This window comes from Lipophrys pholis, assembly GCF_963383615.2.
Source record: "Lipophrys pholis genome assembly, chromosome: 21".
Lineage (NCBI taxonomy): Eukaryota > Metazoa > Chordata > Actinopteri > Blenniiformes > Blenniidae > Lipophrys > Lipophrys pholis.
This window is the reverse complement of record NC_137649.1, coordinates 5,103,242-5,131,079: the sequence shown is the minus strand read 5'-3', so window position 1 is coordinate 5,131,079 and position 27,838 is coordinate 5,103,242. Positions and strand designations below refer to the sequence as shown.

At 43.7% G+C, this 27,838-nt stretch overlaps 1 protein-coding gene across 6 annotated transcripts; it reads right to left on the bottom strand.

The window, feature by feature from the left end:
• Window positions 1-1,307: 1,307 nt before the first annotated feature.
• On the bottom strand, window positions 1,308-27,558 carry senp6a (SUMO specific peptidase 6a). 6 transcript variants are annotated; one of them, XM_080490594.1, is made up of 24 exons: window positions 27,400-27,557; window positions 19,380-19,473; window positions 18,107-18,170; window positions 17,621-17,727; window positions 16,537-16,689; window positions 15,653-15,723; window positions 14,663-14,764; window positions 13,778-13,869; window positions 10,553-10,937; window positions 10,015-10,277; window positions 9,798-9,938; window positions 9,353-9,386; window positions 9,062-9,250; window positions 8,203-8,396; window positions 6,575-6,741; window positions 5,013-5,129; window positions 4,804-4,926; window positions 4,625-4,717; window positions 4,083-4,411; window positions 3,852-3,940; window positions 3,678-3,760; window positions 3,521-3,589; window positions 2,225-2,375; window positions 1,308-1,937 (listed from the first exon to the last, which is right to left on the bottom strand). In XM_080490594.1, the coding sequence occupies exons 1-24, from the start codon at window positions 27,428-27,430 to the stop codon at window positions 1,704-1,706; spliced, it is 3,375 nt and encodes a 1,124-aa protein (XP_080346720.1). In that variant the 5' UTR covers window positions 27,431-27,557; the 3' UTR covers window positions 1,308-1,703. The 6 variants fall into 6 exon arrangements, 5 of the variants coding, with proteins under 5 accessions (XP_080346720.1, XP_080346723.1, XP_080346721.1 ...); XR_013936425.1 differs by lacking the exons at window positions 14,663-14,764; window positions 19,380-19,473 and having other exon boundaries at window positions 1,308-1,389; window positions 1,449-1,937; window positions 27,400-27,536; XM_080490597.1 differs by lacking the exon at window positions 19,380-19,473 and having other exon boundaries at window positions 27,400-27,558.
• Between the last annotated feature and the right edge of the window lie 280 nt (window positions 27,559-27,838).

The following is a 27,838-nucleotide window of genomic DNA, read 5'->3' as shown; positions in this document are numbered from 1 at the left end:
TTCAGGACCTGTTTCCACGACAACCTCTCAAGTGAAAACGTATCTTTTTTTTTTTTTTTTCGTTTCAGAAAAGTTTCACGTTTACACAGCAATGTTTTGAATATGATGCTCATTTACACAAAGTTGCGTTTTCTTCCGTTGCCATTGGAACATGTTCAAAAAGTTGCGCTTGCCACCCATTTCTATCAAGATTCAGCATTTTTGAAAAATTGCACTCGTTTCCAGAGTCGCAGTGTCTTCAAAAAGTTGCACTCTCGCGTTTTCACGACGATGTAGTGTCTTCAAAAAGTTGTGCTTTCCCTCCATTTCCATCAAGATGGACTGTTTTGATAAAGTCGTGCTTTCTAGTTTCCACGGAAGCACAGTGTCTTCAAAAAGCTGTGCTTTCCACCCATTTCCATCAAGATGGAGCATTTTGATAAAGTTCTACTTTCTCGATTCCACAGAGACACAGTGTCTTCAAAAAGTTGCACTCTTTTTCATAGGAGTGTCTTCAAAAAGTTGCGCGCTCTCATTTCCAGGGAGACAGTATCTTCAAAAAGTTAGCATTTTCTAAAACTTGGGTTTTCCACGGAGACAGAATTGTTGCACCCTCCCACTCGTTTCCACGGAGACAGAATTGTTGCACCCTCCCACTCGTTTCCATGGAGATAGAATTGGAGTGTTGTCAGAAGTTGTGTTTTCAGTGGCTGTGAGCACTGTTGTCATGTAAACGATCACTCAAAAACCAGCCACTGTGGAGATTTAGAAAAACTCTAAAGAGGGGTACGCGGAGATTTACGTCACAATTCGTGACGATGGGTTTTTTCCAGGATTCTGATTGGCTATCATGGCTTCATGCTTCTCGTTACACTGCCCCCTACAGGTTTGGCATGCTCATAGTAGCTCTGAACCTGGTGTATGCCCAGGTCCATGTCAGTGAAGATATTTTTTGTAAACGTCCAGGGTGAAATATCAGTTTTTATAAAAACCCAGGTACATGTAAATGTGTCCTAAATGTCTCCTGAAGTAGCTGTTCACAGCTTTTCAACAGATATCAGGAGAAAAAAGAACACAAGTCTGTTACTTCAGTAATTTGCACTCGATTGGTGAAGAACACGTCTCTCACACACAAACACTAAATGTGAATGAGGAGTGGAGGCAGAGGAGGTGCTCTTGCATTTCACGTTGCTTTTATTGTTGAAAATGTATCCACTCCACATCGAAGAGACACAACAAGCACTGAACTACGTATGTGACTCGTGATCCTCCGGATCCGCAGAGTGTTACCTTAAAAAACAAAACAAAACCGCAACTTTCTCAGTCTGTTTCTCTTCTTCTTCGCACTTTTTTTTTTTTTTATTATTATCATCATCAATAATCATAGTATTTTTTTTTTTTTGTCTTGCTCTACAGAAGTGGAAAGCTTGAATAATAACGAAGCGAGAGCGAGACAGTATCTTCTGCACGGGTTCTCCTGGAGAGGAGAACATCTATGAAAACATAAGTTAACGGGCCACTTCATGGATGAGCCAGAAAACGGTAAATTACAAAGGCAGCGGGAAAACTCCAGCAACTATTTACACTGTGAATCCGTAGAAATTTAAAGGTCTGACATCCGAGTGGGAGGCCGGCGCCGAGCGGTGCGGCTCGGGCCTCCCGGCATGGCCCGGGAGTGAACGGAGGGATTGGAGCTGGAGGAGGAGGAGGAGGAGGCGGTGGTCTCAAGTGCTGATGGGGAAGCTGGGCGTCCCGCCCGTGGACCCAGACGTCTCCTCGATCTCGGGCTCCTCCGGGGAGCCCGGCGGCGCCTCCTCCTCCGGCTCCTTCTTGTCCAGCTGCTGCTGCTCCTGCAGCTTCAGGATGAGATCCCGGATCTCCTCGCGCTTCGTCTTCATCCTCTGCTGAGGGAACCACTCCGACAGGTTGAGGGGCAGCTGGAAGCTGCTGATGGGGCTCTGCAGGGACAACGGGGCAATTAATGCTCCGCCCGATGAAGGAGCGCTCCATTTCTCCACCACCAAAACATCCAAGTTTGACTCATTTGTACCATCTTTGCTTCTCATCTCCCTCCACCTTCTCTCCCCGTCATTTCCTCTTATCTCTATTTTTCTACATTCCTTTCCTCTATTGCTCCCACGTCCATATCTTATCCTCACTTCTCTTTCAAATCCCTCTCCCTCACTCCTTTAATTCCCCTTTCACTCCGTCTCTCACTCCCTCCTTCAGTCCCATGTTTGCTCACCTCGAAGAAGCTCTCCACGTACTGCAGGATGTAAACTCCACAGTCGCTGAAGTTGTCCTGCTGAGGCACACGAGCGCTGGAGCCCTTCATCACGTCCTTCCCGAAGCTGCGCTGAATACCTTTCCGAACCTCCCACTCCACCTCCAGGTACCTGAAACAAACACACGCAGGAAGCTGTCTAGTTTTTCTCTTGATCCCAGGAACAGAAATGAGCCTCTTACTTCAGAGCTGAAGCACTGAGGAAGTACAGAAACTGAGGAAGTACAGAAACTGAGGAAGTACAGAAACGGGGGAAGTACAGAAACTGAGGAAAATTCAAGTAAAAACGCATCGTTCTTTGCGCTTCTTTTGTTCCGGAAAAAGTTTTGCATTTATAGTAACGTTTTGAAAATGACGTCTGCTGGCAGGAAAGCTGAAAATAAAGTAGTTTGCACGCTCAGCCACTAGTCGGTGCTGTTGGTTGATCTTGTAATGAAACCACAACACACGCAGATGGACATTCGTACGGAGAGACCATCTACTGAGCATGTGCAGAACAACTATGTAATACAGCTGTGGTGCACATGAATAGTCGCAGGATTTAAGAAAAGCTGCGTTGTCCCCCATTTCCATGGAGACGGAGTCGGAGCATTTTCAGAAAAGTGCGCTTCTCCCGTTAAAGAGTTGCAGTTTTCCAGAGAGTTTTTTGAAAAGTTGCGTTTCTCCGGTAACAGCATTTTTGAAAAGTTGAGTTTTTTCCCCATTTTCCTGGAGACTGACTCTTCCAAAAGTTGTGCTCCCCGCCCCCCGTTTTTCCCCAGAGACGGTGTTGGAGTGTTTTCAAAAAGTTGCATTTATAGCGACGCCGAGTAATTAAAGCAATAAAAGTTTGGCTTTTCCACTCGAAAACGTTTGTCACATAAACAGATTAGTAAACTGGTGGAGACTGAAGCACCATCAGTGTTCAGTCACGTCAGTTATGTATGCAGGTGTAGTTAAAGCCGAGAAGCTCTCGAGAGTTCTATCACAGCGTTATAAATTATAAGTCCTCTCTGGTCTTGATAGCAATCAGTATTTTATTGCTGGAGGGTCCAAAGGTGAGCAGTCGCTCTTCTTTGCAGCTTCTACTCACTTTGGCAAACGACAGAAAGCTGCAATGGCTCTCTTTGGAATAAAGATGGACGTAGTCATTTTAGCTGAGTCACGCTTTGTGCAGGAAGTGTGTGTGTGGGTGTGTGTGTGTGTGTGTGTGTGTGTGTGTGTGTGTGTGTGTGTGTGTGTGTGTGTGTGTGTGTGTTTTACAGGTGCAGCACTCACTCTCTCAGAGTTTTCATCACGGTGGATCGGGTCGGACCCCGCAGGGAGTCCATAATGAGAATACAAGGCCTGAAACGGAAAGAGAGACAGGACCGATGGATCAGCGTGAGTCTCCAGCTCCCCCTGCAGGCACAAACACAGAACTACATCCACTCACTGTCTACAGAGGGTGGGTTTGGAAGCCAGAGCTGAGGTGTCGGCGGTGAGGGTGTCTTCGGCGCCGTCTTCACTGCACTCGTCCTGCAAACACACACACACACACACGCTCATGAAGCGAAAGCCTGAGAAGAAACATGAAGAGAGACGACGGGACAGAGACGAGAGTGAATACCTGACAGGAGCTTTGGTCGTCTGAGAAGGTGTACGTGTCGTCCTCTTCTTTTCCTGAGCCGTAACACAAGCTGATTCTCTGCAGCTCACCTAAACAACACAAACAAAAACACACCCGTTTTTGTTTACCAACGATTGCGGCAAGATTACGCAGAATTAGCAGGTTTTCTGGACTATAAATCACAGTTACATCGGTTAGAGGGAGGAAGGAAGATGCTCTATAATCACTCACTGGTGTACTGCTGCTCAGCGTCGGGCTGTGTGTTCCTGGACAACATCGACCGCTCTGTTCTCACGTCTTTGAAGGCCGGGTGTTCAGCCAGAGGGTCTCCGCTGGAGCCTGAGGAGCCCTCGGGGGCTCCGGGGGACGGGGGCTCGGCGGGGCTGTCATCTCCGTCTCTGTCCGGAGACAGGGGACGGCAGTGGTCCGGGATGCTCTCCTCCGACTGGAGGTCCGTGGACGAACCGGGCGCGGGAATCTGACTGTGGTACAGCGGGTTCTGCTCAAACATCGGACCCTCCAGGCCCGGGAAGCAGATTACTGCCAAGTACCAGTGAGCTCTGGACAGAGAAGAGTCATTCATCACATCCGTGTCCTGCGAGGATTTACATGAACATCTTTTTAATGCAACTAGATTTCAATTCAACTTTCATATATTTGGTTCAAACGTGGGTGAAATGACTTTCCTCCTCCTACAACCTGTAAATCCGTCTTATGAAACGTCTATAATGTCTCGAAGATGTCTGCGGGACATGAACTGATGCGTGACTCACGACTCGTTGATGGGAACAAAGATGAAGTCCTTCTGGAAGAGGTCGACGTGCCGGGTCCACGTCTTCACCCTGTTGTGCTTCCTCTTCTGGATCCTGCCAAGCAGAAACACACAGAGTGAGGTGAATGCTCCGCGAGCCGGGGGTCTGAGCCCCGCGTCTGCTCGCCGCTGGACACTCACGGCAGGTTGGTGGTTTCCGGGACGTTCCGGCGCTCGCGCTGGTTCAGCCTCTTGTAGAAGAAGGAGCTGAAGATGTGGATTCTTTGTGCATCTTCTTTTTTTAATTTTTCTAAAACTAAATATCTGAAAACACAGGAGGAGGAGGAGGGGGGGTTAATGTCGGAGCGGAGCTGCGTCGCTGCGGACGCGTTGCATTGTGGGATACTCACTTTAAATAAAAGTCTATGATAACGTCGTTGAGGAATTCTCCATCGTTAAGGCAGTGGAGGTCTTCATTGGTGACTGAGATCCCCCCTTTGGCTGGAGGAGGAGGGTAAACCATCAACCTGAGGCACAAAGGAACCCGGTGAGCGTGATTACTGTGACCATGGTGACAGAGCGCACGCTTACACAATGTGAAAACGCTTGGTTTTTGCATTTTCAGAAAAGTTTTGCACTTTGAGCCAGGTCCCGATTTAGACACTACAAACATTAACAACGGCAGTAAACAGACCTTCGCATGGACAGACGACCAAGTTACGGGTGACTGAACTATATCATTTCAACTTTTCCGCAATTTCCACAAAGACGGAGCATTTTCAAAAAAGATTGCGGAATTAGGAGCAATTTCAACAAGTTGCGTTTCCAGCGTCCCTCAAGCACTGTTGTCGTGTAAACGAACATCCAAAACGCAACAAAAGTGTTTTCACCTGAAACAGGCGAGCCGTGCTGATTCTGAGATATATATCAACACTGTCCACGCCCCCCCATAATCATGACCGGTGCGCCGAGCGTATCGATTCTGAGAGGCGCTGCTTTTTAAAATCTCCGCCTCGCCCCACAGCGTTGAGGGAACGCAGGAGCAGCGGACGCGTCGGAGCTCTGCTTGTTGATGATCGTTAAGTGAGACGTAAATCCTCACACGACGCATTCGCGTCCGCCTTGGGTTAATACGTGCCAACCCGGCTTTCACAACGATCTCTTTCATCCAGCCCACTGCAGCTCTGCCATTCCAACACAGCGCCCCCTCCGGAGCGCTTTGGGAAGCACGACAGGAGACTGACTGACCACAATCAATCCCTGATGCTCGAGTATTTCTGCTCTGGTAGAAGTTCTTTTTTATGTGTTGTTGACGAACTTTCCTGAGCTGCACCTGAATTATTTCTTTTGCTCCTGAAGAGTTTTCCCTTCTCCCGTTGGGAGTAAATTCTCTTTTTTTTGATGAACTGAACTGCGTTTTTTTCAGAGTTTTTTTATTGGGACTATCTAAGTTTGAAATGACAAATACAACATTTTCTTTTTCAACTCAGTGTTCCGTGTTTGGATTATTCGCATTAGTACATTTGATGTGTATTACCTTGTGTATGTTTGATGTGTGGGGAAAAGAATCAAAAGATGATGGGTTGTGTAAAAGACCTAACTGACTAAAAACATCTAAAATGTCAGGAGAGACTTGGCAGCCACCCCTTAGAAGAAACCTTCCCACTCCTGCCCCGCCCCTCCAAACCGTCACAATCTGAACATAAAAGTTCTCTGAAGTAAAAATAGAAAAACGTCATCATTTCCAGACGATCGTTGTTGTGCGAGGAGGCCATAAACAGAAGGTCTGCCACCAGCTGTGCTTGGAAATACGCCATCATAGTTCAAATATATAAAAAAGAAATAAGACCTTGAGAGCACTGAATGATTCTCTTTAATGGATTTCATGTCAGAGAGCCACTAAAACCTGTTGGCGATGACACGGGGTGGGCTGGACCCTCCGATGAAGGGACGGTGAACGGACGAAACTCACTTCACAATTGGTCCCGAGAAGGTGGGCTGGAGGTCCGTCATGTCCTCGTCCTCGTCCTCAAAGTAGTTGGCATTCTGCTGGCGGGTGGCCATCCGCGTGCGCACCGGCATGTTGACGGGCGTCACCTTCACCGGGGTCAGTTTGGAAGGAGCTTGGCCCGACTTCACCTGCGAAGAAGGAAGAGATGCTTCAGACTCAAGCATTGTGTGTAAATCTATCACGTGACATTCATTTTAATGGTGTAAAGATCTCCTGATTCTTTAGAAGTAAATGCACTGGAAACATTCAAAGAGGAATCTACCGATATTTGTCTGTCTGCTGCATCAGGGTGATGAAATGAGAAAAGTTCTGTCACACGTGTGAGTTTATTGACTCTGTTGGAACCCGGCCTTGAGCCTGCTGGTTCCTCCCGGTCCTTTCATCCTGAACTTGGTTATCTAAAATGCGTTTTATCATTTAATTGAGTAAATGTATAGCTAAATGCAATGCGCAGCACTTTAACACTAGGTGAACTCACGCAGGAGGACTCTAAAAGTGTGTCGAACTTCCTGGGATTTGGTACTGACGTCTGTCATCAACCGAAATTGGACGTGCCATGCATGATGGAACAGTGTGTGTGTGTGTGTGTGTGTGTGTGTGTGTGTGTGTGTGTGTGTGTGTGTGTGTGTGTGTGTGTGTGTGTGTGTGTGTGTGTGTGTGTGTTGTTTCACCCGAAGAAGCTAAAGAGGGAAACTCATGTATCGAGGATGTTCCAGTCGTTCTTATCTCAAGGACACAGTGACTCCCTAGCAGGAACCTCCTGCAGGTGTTTCGCGTAACCGGTGACTCCCCGGCGCAGGTGTCTCTGATATTCCAACTTAAGAGTCGCGTTGCAGCTCAGTTAAACGGATTATTTGCCACCCCTGCAATCCTTTGAGGCCCCGTTTACACGACAACGGTTTCAAATGAAAACGGAAAACTTTCATTCCATATTTGTTCTCGCAATGTTTTTGCAACTTTTTGGAAAGTTGTGCGTCTCCATCCACGTGGAAAAACGCAACTTTTTGAAAACAATCCAACCTCTGGCTGTCGAAAACACTTCTTCTGCACATGCTCAGTAGATGGACAATCAGAACAAAGTTTCCTCCAGAGTGTCACGACTCCCAGTCTATATTCTCCTGGGACTTGGTAGTTTTATTTTGACAGTCACTGTAATAACAATCCAACTTGGTCGTCTGCACATACGAATGTTCCTGTACTCCCGTTGTTAAAGTTATAGTGTATTGTTCTCTGTTGCATGTGTGTGTGTGGTTTCATTACCTGACATGCCAACTACATGGTTTTCAGCCGTTTCTATGTAAATGGACATAGTTTTCAAAACGTTTGAAACCAAAACGCAAAAGCAATGCTTTTTTTAAATTGGAACGCTGTCATGTAAACGGGTCGTAAGTACCCTCAAAACACACTGTGTGTCCATCATTTTCAATTTCATTTTTTAGGTGAAACATTGCTGAACTTCTCAAATGTTTCTTGCCCACAAAGTCGTAGCAGAAAATTCATAAGTCAAAGATACAGCCCCTAAAAGGTGCTTCCCAGCCCACAGGATGGCGCAGCTGAGGGATAAAAGCAGTGTAAGGCGATGAGCCCACCTTCTCCTCCTTCTGTGCCGTGGCCTTGTTGTAATTTACCAGCCGGATGTTGGCCTCCTCGAACTGCAGCTTGGTGGGGAAGTTGATGAGGTTGTTGGTCCTGCCGATCTCGCTCAGGATGTCCTCCAGGATCATCTGCTCCTTCATGGCCAAACCGTTCTCGAAGATCAGAACGATGTACTTCTCGTCCGACTCTGCGGGAGGAGCCACAACTCGTTCTCTTCAAACCTCCCCACAAAACTCCAAATACGTTCATATAGTCGATGAGGGACGTTTTTCAGTGAGATCCAACTTTCCTGAACGTTTGAACTGGAAGAAACTGAAGCTTTTTTTTCCCCCTTTTCTTTTCAAGAAATTAGATTTTCAAGCAAAAAATAAATAAATTAAATAACAGTTCACACCAACTAAAGATATTTCACCAAACAAACAGTGAATAAATAACAGCAGAACAATATAATCAGGTTTAATGTCTGAAAAGCACAACGTATTAAATATATCACCTTCTCAGCTGCTTATTAAATAATCAATTAATTTTAACATGTTAGAACTATTATATTACGACTTATCTGACAAAAAGGTATAAAGAAATTACTTTTTTTTTTTAATAATTCATGATACAGAACATATATAATAAACTACAACAGTCTAAATATAACAAATAAATACAGATACATTTATTTCATCAGACTGGACAGCTTAGTTAACTAAACATAGATATTTAACCCCCGACAATTGGACTCACTGAAAGATTGCTATGAAGCTAGAACAAGGGAAGAAAAACTAAAAACGGGAGAAAAATCTAATAAATTAAAAGAAAAAGGTGTATTGCTCACAGGCGACAGCTCTGATCAGTACTCACGGTCTCCGGTGCAGTCGTACCACTGGCCTCCCTTCTCCATGGACATGTTGAGCTGCGTGCGCAGGCGTACGCACTCGGCCGGCGTCGTCTGGAAGAACAAGACGGGAAGCTTCCGGACGCTGCACCACTCGCAGCTGATCAGCTCCGACGTCTGAAGACAAACCTTCTCCACGCTGTTCTTATCAGCAACTGAGGGCGAACACAACAAACTCAAACTTTATACAGACTTTTCTCGTGAATTCTGCGTGAAAACAAATGAAAAATAATCCATTCACATCTGCTGCTTCATACCTTCAGTTTCCAGCTGGATGTTGTCGATGGAAAACTGAGAAAACAAAATGAGAAAAAGTCCGATTTCAATTTTTGACTTCCAAAGTTTCCAGTTTTTGCAAGACTGAAGTCTTTGATTCATTCGATTGAAATAGAAATGTTTCCACATATTGAAGACAAATTCAAAACAATTTGACCCCATAAAGGCTTTCAAGGACCAGACATCAACTGTTGAGACCCTTTTACAAAACAACTTTTCAAGTAAAAACTCGAGTGTTTTTCCTGTTTTGTCTCAGAAAGGTTTTGCGTTTACGCTGCATCATTTTGAAAACGATGGCCTTTTACACAGGGAAACATGTTGGAGGGTGTTTCTCCTGGGCCACCTCTATCTGGCTCGGTAACGACGACGAGCTTCTCGATAAATTCTACATTTACTCGGAGAACGAAGTGAGGACGACAGACTGACCACGACGGGCTTGGTCACCATCCGGCGCAGCGTTCCCACTCGTACGCTCCGACACTCCAGGATGATGCTGTCACATTTGCTGGTCATGTATTTGGGCTTCTTCACCCTCGGGGAGAACTGCTCCGGGGGCTGATTTCCAAACTTTGGGACAATTACAACAGTTAGTTTCTCAGTTGATGCTGCACAAACACAAAGGTGTCGCGCTGCCCCGTCCCACCTGATCCTTCATGCGGGCCCTTCGAGGTATGCTGATCTTCATATTGACGTCTTCAAAGAATTCGGAGCAGCCCTCGGCCTCTTCCTGCTGCTGCTGCTCTCCCCCGGCGCTCTTTACCGCCGCCTCCACGCGGCCCCCAGAGGGCGCCGGAGACGAGTGGGCGGAGTCGGCAGGCCGAGGGGAGACACTGTCCAGCCTGTTGACGCTTCCCGTGCTGGCATTGTCGGCGTCCTCGTCATCCTCGTCGTCGCTGGACAAGACGACTGAGAGGAAACGTGGAGGAAGAGGTCGATTTCACTTGTTCCACTGGCAGATTATTACTTTAAACACCTTAGAAACTTCCTCAAAAAAAGGATTGTGGTTCAAACATTTAACAGATTATCTCTGGAAAAATGATGACTTTTAACTACTTGCAAATACCGAGTACCGATAGGAGTACTTACTATATGCCTTCAAGTCGAAATTATACTCCATATGCAAACAATACACAAAGGCTACACGTTGCCATAACAACCATACGGACTCGGTGGTGACTCACTGGGGTCGTTGAGCTCGCGCTGCTGTGCCGCCGTCTTCCTCCCCTTGGCGCCGCAGCAACTGGACGTCCCAGCAGATGGCGCCACCCTGCCGTTGTTGAGTGGCGGCAGGGCGCTCCTGATGTTGGTGATGCGTATGGGGAAGGTTTCCCCGCGGGGCGACCTCACGGGCGCGGCGGGTTTGTAAAAGTTCTGCTGCGCACCGGTTGGTCCGGGGGAGGGCTGCAATCGGATGGGGGGCCGCGGGGTCGGGGACGACAGCGAGTCCTGCTGCTGGCAGGGCAGCAGCACAGAGGCGGCGCCGCCGCAGCTCCGACACTTCCCGCCGTCCCCCGCCGGCTTGTTGCACTTCACGCAGACTGCCTGGCAGACGTTGGTCCGGAGAGGCTGCGGAGGGAGAACGTGGCCTTAAATCAATGTTTTCTGACTTCTTGCTGCACAAAATACCACAAAGGCAGCTTTATCGGGACATCTCTATGAGCAATACGTTTATTAAAAAAAAAGGCCTTTCCTTAACTCCTTTAGGAAGCCTCCTAACACCTTTCTTTAATCCCGTGACGTCATCCACAGGGTTAAGGAAAAGTGGATAAGAAAGGAGATAGGAAGGACTATTCGGAAGCACCCTGAGTCGACTGACTCCGAGGTGGGAAATTCAGAGTTTCCAGCTCCAGAACAGCTGATCTGAATGAGATCAATCAACTCTCAGTATGTGAACCTTGAGTTAAGCGCCTGAACAACCACAATAAAAAAGCCATCATCAATGGAGCCCCGATACCACGAGTCGCTATGGCAACAGACCAAAAACAGAGTTATTTTGCCGTAAAAGTCCCGGCGCTGCAGCAGCGGAGAGACGACTGGGAGAAAGTTGCTGCACGAATCAACACATAAGTTTGAACACATTACTGTACTGACTTAACATTTAACTTAATATCGCAGCAGACAGGTAGAAATAATAAATAGGTGTATAATATGAATTTCATTTAGGTGCAATCCAACAAGAGAAAAGCAACTTGGAAGCAGCTAAAAAAGAAATATAAAAACATCTTTCAGAAAGAAAAGGTACATATGTATATATGCTCTGATTGAACCTCATTTTGATTTTAATATTAGTATTTAAATTGATGTAGGCTATTAAATAAAAAAAATATTCATTCAGTAGCCACTTCAAGTAGTAATTCAAACCAGTAACAAACTGTTGTTTGAACTCACCCTCTCTTAATGTTCTACCGAGTACATTAACACAACGTTTAGACATATTTGTTATAGTGGAGTCATTTAAAGTGTGACCATGTGTACATAACACTCAAATTAATAAGCTGACACACAGACCTTTATTTCCAGTTGTGGTCATAGGTTTACATACACTTGTAAAGAACATAATGTCATGGCCATCTTGAGTTTGCAATAATTTCTACAACTCTTATTTTTCTGTGATTTATGTGATTGGAACACACACTTCTTTCATGAAGTTTGGTCCTTTGATGAAATTATTAAGGGTCAACTGAAAATGTGATCAAATCTGCTGGGTCAAAAATCTACATACAGCAACATGAATGAGCAATTTTGCTGATTTAGAAAGTTGTGTCAATGAAATTTCCTTCATTGCATGGCCTCTTAACTTCTTGTGAGTGATGATGAATGACGACAGCTGGTGACTTCTCTCAGCCCGTTTAAATAGGGCTCATTAGACATGCCCACAATCTCTACAATGGGTAAGTCAAAGGAGCTCAGCACGGCTGTGAAAAAGCCAATCATGGACTTGAACCAGTCAGGAAAGTCACTTGGAGCCATTTCAAAGCAGCTCAGGGTCCCAAGAGCAACTATGCAAACAATTGTTTGTAAGTGTAAAGTGCATGGCACTGCTGTGTCACTGCCACGATCAGGAGGAAAATGCAAGCTATCACCTGTTGCTGAGAGACAATTGGTCAGGAGGGTCAAGAGTCAACCGAGAACCACCAAAAAGCAGATCAGCAAAGAATTAGAAGCTGCTGGAACACAGGTGTCAGTGTCCACAGTCAAGCGTGTTTTACATCGCCATGATGGACTGAGAGAAGGAAGCTCATGTTCCAGAAGCGGCACCTTAAGGCTCGACTGAAGGTTGCTGCTGATCACATGGACTAAGATAAACCCCTTCTGGAGGAAAGTTCTGTGGTCAGATGAAACAGAACTTGAGGTGTTTGGTCATAAAGCCCAGCAATATGTTTGGAGGAGAAAAGGTGAGGCCTTAAACCCCAGGAACACCGTGCCGACCGTCAAGCATGGTGGTGGTAGTGTTGTGCTCTGGGGCTGTTTTGCTGCTCATGGAACCGGTGCTTTACAGAGAGTAAATGGGACAACGAAGAAGGAGGATTACCTTCAGATTCTTCAGGATAACCTAAAATCATCAGAAGGTTGGGTCTTAGGCACAGGTGGGTGTTCCAACAGGACAATGACCCCAAACTCACATCAAATGGCTAAATGAGGCTAGAATTAAGATTTGAGAATGGCCTTCCCAATGTCCCGACTTAAACCCCATTGAGAACATGTGGACAACGCTGAAGAAACAAGTCCATGTTGTACAAATGATTGGAAACTCAAGACGGCCACAACATTATGTTCTTTACAAGTGTAAGTAAACTTTTGGTCAGAACTGACATTAACATAACGTGCGTTTGTGTTTAACCCGATAGTTTAAATGTTTGTAAAGATGGAGCAGGACAACTTTGAGCAGTTTGTTTTCGAACAAATAATGTGTGAAAAAATACAACCACGTTTTTTGTCGATTGTTCAGTTTTGTACATGTTTACCAAGATGCCGATTTTGAAAACTTAAACTTGATTACCGTATTTTTTGGACTGTAAGTCACATGCTTTTAGGCCGTTTGGCTGGTCATACAACTTATACTTGGAAGCGACTTCTACACGACGATATAACGGTACATACCATTTAGGACCTCTAGATGTCACTGTGTGACAAGAGAAAACCACCAGAAACCTCTATTACTACTGTATTGCTGAGGGATGAGTCAGCAATCTGCTTAGAGGTAGTTTGTTAGTGCAGGTGTCACCTTCTACCTTATACATGCCCTTGTCTCTCCTAATAGACTCTTTTTTATTGTATTCAATCTCTCTGCTTGTTCTATTTAAGAGCTGTTTAATGTAGGGTGATTTATCTTAGAAATCCTTTCAATTCTGTCAATTTTCAAGTTGTTGCCCATTTCCGAGTCCAAACCTCAAGACTTGTCTCACCTCCGCTGCTTTGACCTGGGCAGGAAAACTGCAGCAGCCCTCCAACGGCTTCTTCTTCTGCTGGTAGCGACGCTTTATATTCAGGGACTCGTCTGAGAGAACGACACGAGAAAAAACAGGGAAGAATTCAATTAAACTCATTAATTTATCAACTATATGAGTCACTTGAAGGGATTCTGCTCTTCAAACAAAAGCTTGTTCGCACGACATCGATTCAGGTGAAAACATCGCTGACGCAAGAAAGTTTCACGTTTATACAGCAACATTTTGAAAAGAATGTCTGTTTTCATGGAAATGGCAGAAACGCTTAAAACCATGTAGTTTTCATGTTGAGCCACTAGTGGGTGCTATTGTTTCTGTGATGAAACCACACTCGCAAGCACAGAGAACAAAACACAAGAAACAGCAACAATGGGAGAACACGGACATTCGTATGTGGATTGTTGACTCTCAACAATAAAACTTCAAGCAGCAGCGTTTCAGAAAAGTTTTTCCCGTTTCCATGGAGACTGAGCATTTTCGAAAAGTTGCGTTCAACTTCTGACTCCAAACTACGATGCAAGTTGAATCATGATGTGTCATTGCTCATTATGGACAGAATAACAACAAGCATTATTTATCAATTAAAAAAAGCACTTGAAGAAGCTGAACTTTGAAACTTTTACTTGCATAAGGAAGTTAAATCAGTACTTTTCTGTAGTTGAGTAAAAAAAAAAAAAAAAAAAAAAGGTCTTTTAATAGGTAATAGTCAACTCAGAAATCATGAATGTGTGTGAAACCATCACAGGACAGTACAAGTTGTTCCAGCCATGCTGTGTTTTTAAGCTGGCTCAGCTTTTTTTTTTTTTTTTTGCTTTGCAAATACTCCCTGATCGCTCTCATAACCTTTGAGTTGTTTGGGTTTGTGAGCCTTTCTGCCTCCTCCACCTCCAGTAAAGAGACCAAGCACAGACTTGCATCCCTGCACTTGTTCCCGTCCTCCTGCAGCTAAGGGAACACAGGGTGCCCGTCAACATTCAACATGTGCTGCCATCCCTCCTGTAATCAGCCACTCTGCTTCACCACCACCCACTGTCTCTATATTTTCTTTACACCGCCACTCTGAACATGTTAACCCTTTAACACACCTTAACCTAACCCTAACTTGAAACTACTTTGCACAGGTGCATCAGATGTGAAAACATTCATGTTTTGAGGATTTATGTGACACAAATCGAAAAATCATAGAAAGTCTCGAACAATTTTCAAGGCTCAACAAACCTTTCTTTTTTTATTCTAGGACTTCAGAAAGTAAAACATTAAAATAAATAAAAAATTAAAACAGTCGGTCAAAACAAAGTGATTAAACACAAAATAAAAAAATCAACAAAAAGTTATTTCAAATAAATTAAGTTAACATTTATATAGAAATTAAAATACATTAGAATTTAATGTATATTATACTAATACTTTATATATGTTCAAACTGAATTAATTAAAAATAGAATCAAAATTTTACATTTTAATATATATTAAACTAAATAAAACTGCCTACATAAAAATGAAATAAACATATGAAATTTAGTTAACACCAAAAATCACATTAAATTTAAATACAAAACATTACAAGATATTTCTTTAAAATGTTATAACTGACAGATAAAAATTGTATTGACAAAACATAAAAAATGTAGATTTAAAAAACATATAAAGAAAATCACATTCTCATAAAAAATTAAGTAACAAAAAAGATACAAATCAAATTTATTTAATAACATCTTAATAAAGAAACTAAATAAATGGATTTCAACAAAATGTATGACTTCAATCAAATGTAACTGAGTTAAAGACATTAAAGCACATTAAATTTAAATAAGATTAAAAGAGCGGTTGTACCTGGGATTTCTGGACAGGTGAGGACGATGCTGTCGACTTCCACTGTTTGCTGAGTGGACGAGAAGTCGCTTCTGTGGGAAAACAACCAGCCTCATCAGTAAAGTCACTTCAAACTCAAAGTGGAAGCAGTTTAAAAAACAAATCAACCACACTTTGTGAATGTGAGTGTGTGTGTGTGGTTCTCTCTCTCTCTCTCTCTCTCTCTCTCTCTCTCTCTCTCTCTCTCTCTCTCTCTCTCTCTCTCTCTCTCTCTCTCTCTCTCTCTCTCTCTCTCTCTCATCTCTCTCTCTCTCTCTCTCTCTCTCTCTCTCTCTCTCTCTCTCTCTCTCTCTCTCTCTCTCTCTCTCTCTCTCTCTCTCTCTCTCTCTCTCTCTCTCTCTCCCTCCCTCCCTCCCTCCCTCCCTCCCTCCCTCCCTCCCTCCCTCCCTCCCTCCCTCCCTCCCTCCCTCCCTCCCTCCCTCCCTCCCTCCCTCCCTCCCTCCCTCCCTCGCTGTGTATTTGCCCTGTGATTGACAGGGGCTTGTCTACGGTGTATTCTGCCCTCGCCTTTAGTTAGCGAAGATTGATCATCCCCAGTTTTAAGTGAAAAGTAGTAATAATCAGCATTTCGGAAAACAAATACAATCATGGAGCAGCAGTGATTTACTTCTGGTTCATTAAACTCTCCTGTAGTCAAACAGTCAGAAAACAAACGTGAAGGCTGTTGCTGTTGTGGTATTGGCCCTTCCAGGCCACCGTAGGAAAAGACTGGTCCATGTCAACCGACTGTGTGTTCACGAAAAAGGGTTGGGGTTGAAATATGGACGCAGTCTGTGGTCACATGTCTGGGGAAAGCCGTCTCACTGAACGACACGAGAAGACAGATTCCAGGACTCCCGTCTTACCTTTGGACCGGTTTCTTTATTGCCGACGGCATGTGTGTGTGCTGGAAGTGGCGTCCTTGTAGAACGATTCCTTGCGAAGGCGCGGGACTGATGATGAAATAGTTGGTTCTATTGGGCATGGGGGAGGACGATGCTACAGTGAGAGGGGCGTCGCTGCAGAGGCAAACACAATGGACACGACAGTAAGAGGAGCAGCAGCCAACTGGTACAAGGACAAACTACCAAACCTGTGGAAAACGTCTGGGTGAGCGCGTGGCAAGAGCACACTCATTTACAACAACATTAACAGTAACATGGAAAGAATAAAGCACAAATTCTTTTTCTCTACATTTATGCTGATTACTATACATTAGGATTATTTTCTCTATTATAACTTTTGGTTTCTGTTACTATATTACTATTTATTATCATCATTATTATTATATTAAAGTGTTTGAAGATAAATTAAAATAAATATTAATTAATTAGACATTATTTATCTATACATGTGATGCATTTAATTTGTGAAGCACATTAGAAGCTTTATTAAAAAATATATATATCAAAGTGCTACATGTGAGGTTTATAAAATAAAAGCACAAAAACTAATAAAAAAAGATCAACAAGGTTGGTAAAAAACACTCAAAGCAAGACTTAAGGTCTTAAAAGGCTTTTACAAATAGAAAAGTCATTAGCATATGCAAATATAAAGTACAGATAAAAAGGTCTCGTAAAGATTTTGAACACAAAAGTTTTATCTTATAAATTTAAACATCCAAAGTAAAATATTTATGGAATTTTTTTCTTTTTTTTTTTATCAAGTCATGAACACTGAATGTGTCAAATCTGATGTTATTCACATAAGAATTTTTAAAATACTTAAAAGGTTTGAGTTGAAATCAGTGTAAAAAATGGATTAAAATTGTAGGTTTAACCTGATCATATTTTCAGAATAATCTATACAAAAAAAAAAAAGGAGTTTCAATCCTAAACCACCTGAGAAAAAAAGTGAGTTTTTTCCTTTTCTGAATCACAATATTTCTCTTCGAGAAAGATTTGCAGAAATACACAAATACACAGTTGATGTAATCCGACTGGAGCGTACCCGAGCCTTTTGGGCGGCAGCTTGTTGAGAGGTCTCATGTGATTATTGGACCGGTTTTCATACGTTCTCAGGGGATCGGAGGAGGTGAAGTGCCTCAGCGAGGGGGACTGGAGGCAGAAACAAAGCAGAGACCGAATATGAAGTACCACTGAACACACTGCGAGAACCTCAGCTGTGCTCCTCAATGTCTTGAAAGGATCCGTTTGTGGGATGTAGTGGCCTCTGATGGTCAATGTAGTGAACTGCAGTCAAGAGAAACCCTGAATCTCTCTTTTAAATGATACTGTGCGTCTCAATGTGATTACATGAGAGATAACACATTCTAAATGAATTCCTATTCATTTAAAAAATATTTGAACTGATTGAAGTCAGAATGGAAAAAGCACCAAAATAAAAGTACAGGATCAAATGTGGAGACGACATTACATCCCAGCCATACTGGGAGGTTAAAGATGAGAAACGGGTGTTTGTGGACGGTGGTTTTACCTTTTTCTCCTCGGTGGAGGCGGACGGCTGCCGGTCCATCTCGTCCACGCTCAACACGCCTGAACTGAGAGACACAAAACTCTGCTTAGTTACTGTCTGTCTGATGCTCTTTTTATGTGTGTGAGAGGAAGTTTGACCGTGTCCCGCCATCTCTAAACAAACAGTGTACGTTTATATTGAGGACGTTTGGCAGACTGGAGCAGAAGGTAACGTGCAGGGAGCGTTTGATTCACAAGAGTTTAACGTACAAACAAAAGAGTTTAACAAACGTTTAATGTAAGGTGGTGGCAAAGCATTTGCGCATCTTGTTTGAATTAATGCGAGTGAAGTTTAATTACTGTGATATGCCTGAACGCTCAAATACACCAATGAGTACAATTTGAAATTGGTTAAATATTAATTATAAAAATAAAACATTGGTGGAAAAAAAACATTAAAAGAAAAACAAATGGAGAAAATCTGTGAAAAGAGGAAAGAAACAATCAAGAAAGAGAAATAAAGAGAAAGAAGTTAAAGTGACTAAAAAATTTAAAAAAATTTAAGATAAAATGTAAATGAAAATAAGAAAAAGAATTCAACCAAATATTAAAATAGGAAAAAGAAAGAAAAGAATTGAGTTTATCGTCTTCACTGTATCATCTCATTACACTTTGGAATAAAAAAGTCATTTCTGTAAATAGTTTATACATTCTTCGTAGAGACGCACCGATAGCACTTTTTAACGGTCGAGTACAAGAAGGACGTGTTAACCTTTAGCTCCCTGCCAACACAAGTACTTATTATATGCTATTAAAAAAAAAAAATCTAAATCTTTTGATGCTTTTACTACAGTTTTCTTGAACTTGGCATTAAACACATTTGATAAAAAAAATATTAAACAAACAGAGATTTTCCGCTTAACTATCTTTTTGCCAATGGTGTTGGAACAGGATCTATAACTACTAATGGAGGTTAATCAATCAGCTTTAGCTTCTCAAATGTGTTCTTTCTTGTTTTTAAATCCTAATTATTTGTCATTAACTACAAGCTTCCACCTGCCTGTCTGCATTAACTTTACTAATCCGAGCCCATATAACAGACTACAATCATTAAATGTAAGAAAACATGCAAAAACACTTTGGTGCGAGATTGTGCACGTTTGTGGCTTGTATCTGCACACCGATGAACAGCGCTGCACTAGTTTGATGTGCGGCGGCGTCGCCGGGGGTCAAGTGGAGTTTGTCTGGTGAGAGAGTGAAGCGATGCTCAGGAGGAGGGCTGGAGAAGTGCTTACTCATGTCTCCTTTCCTCTTCTTTGTCATCAGAGAGAGAATAGCTCCAGTTGTTCTTGTACCCTCCATCTCGCCTGGTCTCTGATCTATCCAGGGCTTGAATTGGACAATAAACCAGACTGGTGTCAGTGCATATGCACACACATGCACATGCACACGCACACACACACGCAACCATTTCAGATACACGATATGAGCAAAACGCCTGCCTCATTGTACGCTGGTACTCTCATGTCACTGCTTATTTCAAATGCAATATGCAGACTTCGAAGCCAATGAGAGGTGATGTCCGATTGACGCCAATCGATATCTGAATGCAAACTGACGTAATTGTGCTAAAAATCCGTGACATGAGAGTAAGTGAATAAGAAACGTCTTGGCACATTTTTTCAGATTGTCAAAGAAAAAGTTTGGAGACAGCCTCGGTTTTCAATAATGACAGGCTCATCCACTCTCTTGGGCCACTTTTACAGGACAACGTTTTCAAGTGAAAACAGAAAACCTTTGTTGCGTTTTTGGGGTCGATTTACACGAGAACGGTGCTCGGGGTCACTGGAAATGAAACTTTGTGAAAACAGCTCACAAGGTGGAACTTTTTGAAATTTGCTCCTTCTCCGTGGAAACAGAAGGAAATCACAAGTTTTTGAAAATGCTCCGTCTCCATGGAAACGCAACTTTTTGAAAACACTGACGCCATCTCCGCAGAAATGGGGGGGGGGGGGGGGGGGGTGTAACTTTCCGTAAACTCTTCAACACAGTCACCGTGGAAACAAGGGAAAATGCATCTTTTTGAAAATGCAGGTGAAAAAAACTGACATCTCCGTGGAAGTAAGGTCCAACTCCATAAGGACAGAGGACAATGCTGTTTCTGTGAAACACTGCTACTGCGCATGTGTACCAAGGCCGGAGTGAATAGCTCTGCACATGCTCAGTAGATGGACGATAACAACGTTTCCTCCATCGTGTCGTGACTCTAAGTTCATATTCTCCTGCGACTTGGTAGTTTTATAGTTGACCATCACTGTAATGACAAAAACGAAAGAAACAAAAATGCAAAAACGATGCGTTTTCACATGAAACGTTGTCGTGTAAACGGGCCCTGAGTTCACTCAGTCAACAGTTGGTCTGATTTTAATACCTTAAAAAATTTCATGAGCAGAGCTGTTTGGTTGTTTTGCATCCAGAGGTTTTTGTTTTTTTGGACAGCTTGCTCGTTTGGATTTGATACCATCCAGTAAGACTCCTGGCATCTTTCCTTCTGCCGGGTGCTCTCAGGAGGCTGCATTCTGCTCCAAGTTTGGATTGATTAAAGCCTGCTGATGCATTCATGTGCATAATGACGCCCCCAAAGCGTCGGATGATAAAACACCTATTATCTCCAAACTTTTTTTTCCCCCCAGCCTCCCCTCACTGTGGAAATATAATCGCCTCAATCATTCTGCAGAGCGATGTCTGGCAGAATTACAGTGCGCTGAGCCAGCGGTGCCCAAACAGCACAACAACAAAAAAGCCAATCAGAGTCACATAATGAAGTCAATTCCTTTCCGCAAGCTGATAGTTGGTCTTTGTGGAGGATCAGTCCACTTCCCTTTTGGAATAAACAAACCCACAGTTTAAACAGGAGACAAAAGAGCTAATTTAATGTAAAACTGCAAAACTATGATACCATTTCTGGACAATTCTGATCTTTATGGTATCCATAGATTAAACGTTGGTTATTTTACAGACACCTTTTAAAAACCTCATCTCGGTAGAAACAGCACAATCATATCCGTAAAGTCCTTTAGCAGCCATCACTGTTTGAACGGTCAATGCTTTTCACGAAAGAAAGAAAAGACGATAGTAAGTATTGTGACGACAATGGGATTTTCAATACATACAAACATTTAATGTCTGGATGCTTTAAGATTTTATTCTTTTTGTATCTTTCCAACCATCATTGATGTTTTGAAGGAGGTAAAATTTCAATATGGCCACACACACTGCGTGTCTGTGTGTTTTAGGCTACGTTCACAGTGCAGGTCTTGGTGCTCTATTCAGTTTTTTTTTGCATGATCGTTCACATTACAGTTTAAACGTGACCTCTATCAGACTGCCTTGTGAACGTGATCAGACTCGACAGGTTCGGGCCTCAGAGCACATGCACAGAAGACACTGTTGACAGACATAAATATGAATGGTGCGCTGGTCAGCACCAGGGTTGCCAGATGTGACTCACTGGCTCTCACCGTCTGAATTGGGTCGCATTTCCCTGCAGTGTGAACGAGGCCTTAGTTTTTTCAGAGCTTAGGATTCAGCGTTGCTTTTGGAGTTGAGGATGTTCTTCATAACCTGCCCTCTTAACGTCAGAATTCCAGGTTTTACCTGAGACAACTTGGAGCACTTGAGTTCCATACAGTTGCATGCAGTGTGACGTGCAGCTACAAATGGCGTTTTTACAAGTGAAGCCATCCCGACACAAACAACAACAACAAAACCAATAACATTTTCATTTTCTTTGATATTTCATGCCATTACAAGCTTTTCTTCCATATTTATATTCTTCTTCGTGCTTCTGAAGCATCTTGTGGCCATTTGAGAGCAGTGTTGTGCCACTCTGTTGGCTTTCCTCTGTGAGGGTTTTAAAAGAAAATGGCCCCAAACACACATTTCATCACACAACCACAAAAGATGCAAACAAAACCCATCAGCAGCAGGTTGCCGAGCACAGTATGCTCCTCTGCTTGTACCAGGCTCCAAAAAAATCAACTGGATTTCTTACAAGCCAACAGTCGATACCACAGCACACAGCTGAGAAATCAGATGTGGGGAAGAAAAATGGAAAGAAAACCAGCTCCAATAGCTAATAAAAATAGTGTATTTCTGGTCAGGCTCAGCCCGGTGACGTGACAACCCTCCCTGTCATGATCACACAGGCGGAGCACCTGGCTGCAGGCCCAGCAGGTAAACAGCAGTTCAACCACGATCCTGCAAGAGGCAGTTCCCTTCAGTTCATGCATGTGGTTAAAACCCCTTCGTTCACCCAAGAGAAAGTAGGTCTAGGTCTGTTTTCCTCATGAGGCTTCTGCCCAGCATGTGCAGCTGCAGCAGTGGATTAACTGGCAACAAAAACATGCTCTGAACAAACGTTCCAAACCGAATCCTCTGGTTTCCTTTTTTTAAAAAGGGATGACAAATCATCTCCCAACGTTCAAGAACATAAATATTGGATCACGCTGCCGAAGCTCTTGTGCCCGGCTCATTTTAAAGCCGGTGCAAATCCAATCGAGCTGCTTTTTGTCTTGTCCAGGCTAATAGACAGTCAGCCCCGCACGCTCTGCAAATCTCACATTTCGCTCCATTTTTCATCTTCACGAATCTCAACAGCAGCCTCGAATTACAGCGAGGGGGAGCTGGAACACACTCATTCACTGGGGCTAAAGAGGGCAATTTCCTGCTCTGCATATTAGCATGGATCTCTGTTGCACGCTAAGGCGACACAAAACATTTTGCCACGTCAACATTTCAGCTGCTGATGGAAAGCTTCCACTACAATCCAAAAACTTTAACGACACTCGAGTCTTAAAGCCACTCATCTGTGACGTGAACTTCAGTGGCGTGATAAAGGTTTGAAGTACGTCTTCTCATAAAGCCAGTGCAGTTTAAAGTAGGGATGCACCAATCCACTTTTTTCCACTTCCAATCCGATCCAGTATCGGGATCGGGTTTCGATACAAACGTAATTCACGGATTGGAAATTTCCGAACAAACCTGCGGAGATTTCCCGATCCACGAAGCCTCGTCTGTGCTTTCATGTTGCTGAAATGACTCCACAAGTGTTTCCCTGCCGCTGCTCGCTGGCTGCAAAATGTGGAATGGATTTCCTGAAGGGAGGCGGGTCTCAATGAGACGTGGAGTAATGAGTCAGGAAATCCATTCCACAGTTTGCACCCAGCTGGCCGGCTAACGTAGCAGCACTGTGGCTATCCAACTTTTCATGACAACATGTTCGCTGTTAGGATGAATTTAACGCTCAAAACACAGCAAAGCAACGCAGCAGCGTGCAATGTTTGCAAAGTGTCACCGTTTTAAAACGCCAGTTCGCCCGGGAGAATGGCAGTGACCACGGCATCAAAACAATGAAAAACACGCTCCTCCAAGCTGTCAGCAGGTGATTCACACCTCCGTAAAGCTGCCCCCTACCCCACGCAAACCTCAGTGAAAATAGTCCCAATGGTTGGTGCTGCGTTGTTGCTGGAAAAAATGCTGTTTGTGCTGCGTTGCTAAATAATCTCCCCAGGGATTAATAAAGTGATTCTGAGGTTTTAAATATATAATAAGCTTATTATGAGACGATGATGTCACGCAGACCCCCACAATTTCCAAGTTTAACAAAAATAGTTTGTACTGCTTCTTTTTCTGCCCTTATACCAACCTCAAGGTGCCTTTTGAGAGAATACATGGATACATTCGTACATTTCATACTTGCTTGTAGAGATGAGTTTATTACAGCCTCATATAAAATAATGATAGTAATAATATTAAAGCAAACAGAGCTCTGGTATCAGAATAGTATTGGCATCGGCAGATATCCAAATTCAGGTGTTGGGATTAAATCACAAGTGAAAAAACTTGGATCGATGCATCCATACTTTAATAATCCGTTCTGGTGCAAAATACAGAGAATTATCAAAAAGTTTCTGTAGGTGAAACCACGTGAATCTCGATTTCTGCGTTTGCGGTCATAATGACCACTTTGCCATTTTAGCTTTGAGTGCCAGCCAGCAGGAGCTACGTGCTAGCCTCCTGCGCAATGCCGTCCATATTATCGGAGGTGGGCGGAAAACTGCAACCAGAATTGTCTGCCCTGCCCCTGGGAGGCTTGTGCTGTTCACTCTGGAATTTAATAGCACTTCTCCAATAACAACCACAGTTACTACATGATCATCAAGATCAAATGTAGAGTTTTTTAGCATGTCCCATGACACAGTAGAGCGGACTAATCGCAGTCTTCGTGGTCTGTGTACTTCCTCTTTTCTTCTGATATCTTTAAGTTGCGCCTGATAAGTAAAAACCAAAAAATTAATCATGAAGAGGAAAAATGACATATATAAATCTCACTGGGAGATAACGCAGCTCATCACAACACTGAAATCATTCGAATGTAAAAGCTCCAGGAGGGTCATGGAACATATTTGGCCTGAATACACTGTCATTTAGTTGACAGAAATTAGTAAATACAACATTCCTAAAATGATCAACTGCAATCATTCACCAATTCAAATAACATCTGCAAACCAAACGATTCCTGCTCAGTCTGAGCTGGAGAGGCGGAGGGTTGAATTATCTCCCAGCTAACAGACGGTAAACAGCAAAGTGCAGCTGCAGACTGCAGGTCCATTATGGAGCCAACACAGAGACACTAAACCACACAGACACACTTTGGAGTCAAAAATGAAGGTTACGAGGAGAAAAATCAATGCATGCATGCATGCATAGGGAGAACATGCTGACTTCACATGTTGGGTCCCCGATTGACCAGTAGGGCCAAGTTCTACGTTGTGAGTGGGGGGTATTGATCAGCCACACCTCCTCACAGACGATGTTGCCTCTTGTTACGGATGAAAAATACTGTTACAACTCAGCTTCACAGTGCCACAGGACCATCCAATTATAATGAACATGAACCTCCAAAGCAGGTGTGTCAGACATGTTTTAGTCCAGGGGCCACACACAGCCCAATTTCATCTCGAGTGGGCCGGACCGGTAAAGTCTCCTACTGAGTGCGATTTGAACAATCTTATAAGTTCACAGCTCGCCACACTGTACAACGCCAAATAAAGTCTTTACGTAGGTTGTCATTGGAAACGGCTGCACAGCTGCGTTCTATCATTCTACACCTCCATTCCTCTGGATGTCAAAGCATTTGATTCAGACACTTCCAGAAATAAAGTGACAGGAGCAGAAATTCATAATGTATGCCAAAATGTTGAAAAATAAGCCGCAAGCTCATTCAACCATTTTTTTTTTTCTTTCACAATGGCCACTCCGTGGCTCTGGACTAAAACAAGACAGATGTGAAAAAAAACAACAAAAGAGAGACGAGGAGGCTTAATGTTTTCTTTCTCTTTGGTCTGCATCCGAGGTTCAGGTCAGACTAGATGGAGCAACCCCGACTAGACTGATGAATACAGTCCATCACCTCGTTCCTGTATGAGCGCTGTGAGCGCTAAACTGTTGAAATCAGTGACATATCATGTTTTGGAGTGACGCAATGACGTGGCTCTCACTTGGCTCTGCTAATGGTTGAAAAAGAACCGGTTCTTTGGCGGTGCTCATTTAAGAACTGGCCCTAAACCAGCTCCTGGTTCTTTTTGGTGGAAAAGCCCTACCTGACAGCATGACTTTGAGGCCAATGCTAGTTTGATCATTTTCATGGCAGCATCACCGATATCTTAGCCCGGGATTCAGTTTTGCGTTGTGTCTACTTCTCTGAACAAATTTGTTGGTTTGTCTTTTTTTTAAAACACACAAAAAAACTGTGTTTTCTTTGAAATGTTTACATTTGCTTGGTAGTTTGGCCGGATCAGAGCCTCTTCCAGGCCGGTTTTGTCCCACATGACTTGTTTGACACTCCTGCTCTAAAGACTGAATGTTGTTAAGGCTCATCATGCTGGGTAGCTTTGAGCCAAAAAGCCCTAAAAATTAAGACAAAAGTGGTATTTGATTGGCACTACTTTCAGAAGAGGACGCATCCACATGTGCTGCAGGTGAGATGGATTTCAGATATTAATGTTTTGGCATGAAATGGCATGTGATGTGGGCCTTCTTCGGCGTGTGTTTAGGATATAATTCGGAGAGGTGAGATATAAGTAAGGTATCCAAGTGAAGAGTTGTCTGTGGTGATACTCGACTGTCATACAGGCAGGAAGGATTGAAACCAAGTCGGGGGCCTGCTTGTTGAGGATTATTGATCAGCAACACCTCCAAACCCCCATTGTGGTCTTGGATCAAGTATTATGAAGATCACAGTAAACCTATCAGATAGTTTTATAGCAGCTTTCATTGTGTTTATTGAAAATGACCTGGGAAATAGCAGAATGAGTCACAACTGAAATGTTTATGAGCAAAGATTACTCAAAAACTCTTTTTCCATTTACATTAATGTCAGGAGGAGGCTGCTTCAGGTTGGATTGACATGCAATAATGTATTTTAGAATTGCCTATACGAGTTACAATTGTTACGATCCATTAATTGTAGAAGGGTTTAAGGAATCATTGACATTTCTATACTGTTTTAAAGTCTTTAAAGGTCATTGATCAGCTAACACCTAAAAATAAGTATTTATAGCCTTTAATCATCACTATTGCTGCAGCTGTGCTTCACGGTGCCACAAGGAAAGGCAGTAATAAACCTATTGTATAAGTTGACTGAAATGAAATGTTGTTTTTTGACGAACTGGTGCCTGAAAGGGAGGTTTACAGAAAGCAACAACACAACAATACAAAGCTGTGTTTACTATTATTGCTAGCCTGCTAAGCCTGTGGTTGTTAGCACTCTGTTTTGGAGACTGAGTGTGTTTTTAATGTCAAATTGAAACGCGTCTTTTAGTCGATTGCAGCACCACTGTGTGTGTTTCTGTGTGTTGTATAAACGTGTTGTGGACGGTAAAAGATCCTGCAAACACAGGAAGGCCTGTCTCCAGATCCACACAGCAGAAATCGCCAGCTAATGTCCCTGCTAATGGCTAACTCCAGCTAAAAACCACCCCCGCCGAGAAGAGCAGAGCCGGGCCGGGCCGGGCCGGGCCAGGCCAGGCCGGGCTTTAACTCCAGGCCCAATGGATGCAGCTTTACACCTGGAACAACAGCTCACCCCTGCCAGGGGATGTAGCAGCTAAGTGAGGCTAACTACCGTTAGCCAGCCAACACGTAATTAAAGGAGCGGAAAAACCGCCGCTGCTCGCCGGGCTCGGGACGCTGCGAGCTGCTCCGGGAGGCTGTCGGCCCGCCGGAGCGGGGGGTCGCAGTGTCACGGCTTACCTTCAAAGAAAAAGCTCCTATTGTGGGCCATGTTTATTCCATGATCCTCCTCGGATAACAGAGGCGCTCCTTGGACTGTCTATACAGCAGCTTATCGCCTGTAATGTGGCCACGACTGGTCCCACAGCAGTAAAGCGACTGACAGCCACCGGAAGTACAGCCGTTCAACCAGGCGCCTTCACAATAAGAGCCCTGAGCGTGTCCTGCACTCTGGACTGTGACTGTGGCCTCAGCAGAAGAGCTTCTCAAAGCTGAAGCTCACCAAGGCCTACCAGAGGTCAGAGGTCATCCAGGGACAGGATCGCCTCACTGGTCCTGCAATAATCATATTGTTGTTTTCCTTGTATTACGCGGGGGGGGGGGGGGGGGGGGGGGGGGGGGGCATTTTAACTTGCCTGGGTGACCCAAAATGAGCTATTTAATTCACTAGCTGTTTAAA

What these genes read in the sequence shown, in the direction of transcription:
- senp6a (XM_080490594.1), bottom strand. Translation starts at nt 27,430, where the DNA reads ATGGCCCACAATAGGAGCTTTTTCTTTGAAG. An exon ending in CCCAGGTCAAAGCAGCGGAG is followed by an intron (nt 10,938 to 13,777) that starts GTGAGACAAGTC and finishes CTCCCTCCGCAG; the next exon opens with CCTCTCCGGACCAACGTCTG. An exon ending in CGCTGAGCAGCAGTACACCA is followed by an intron (nt 3,941 to 4,082) that starts GTGAGTGATTAT and finishes TGTGTTGTTTAG; the next exon opens with GTGAGCTGCAGAGAATCAGC.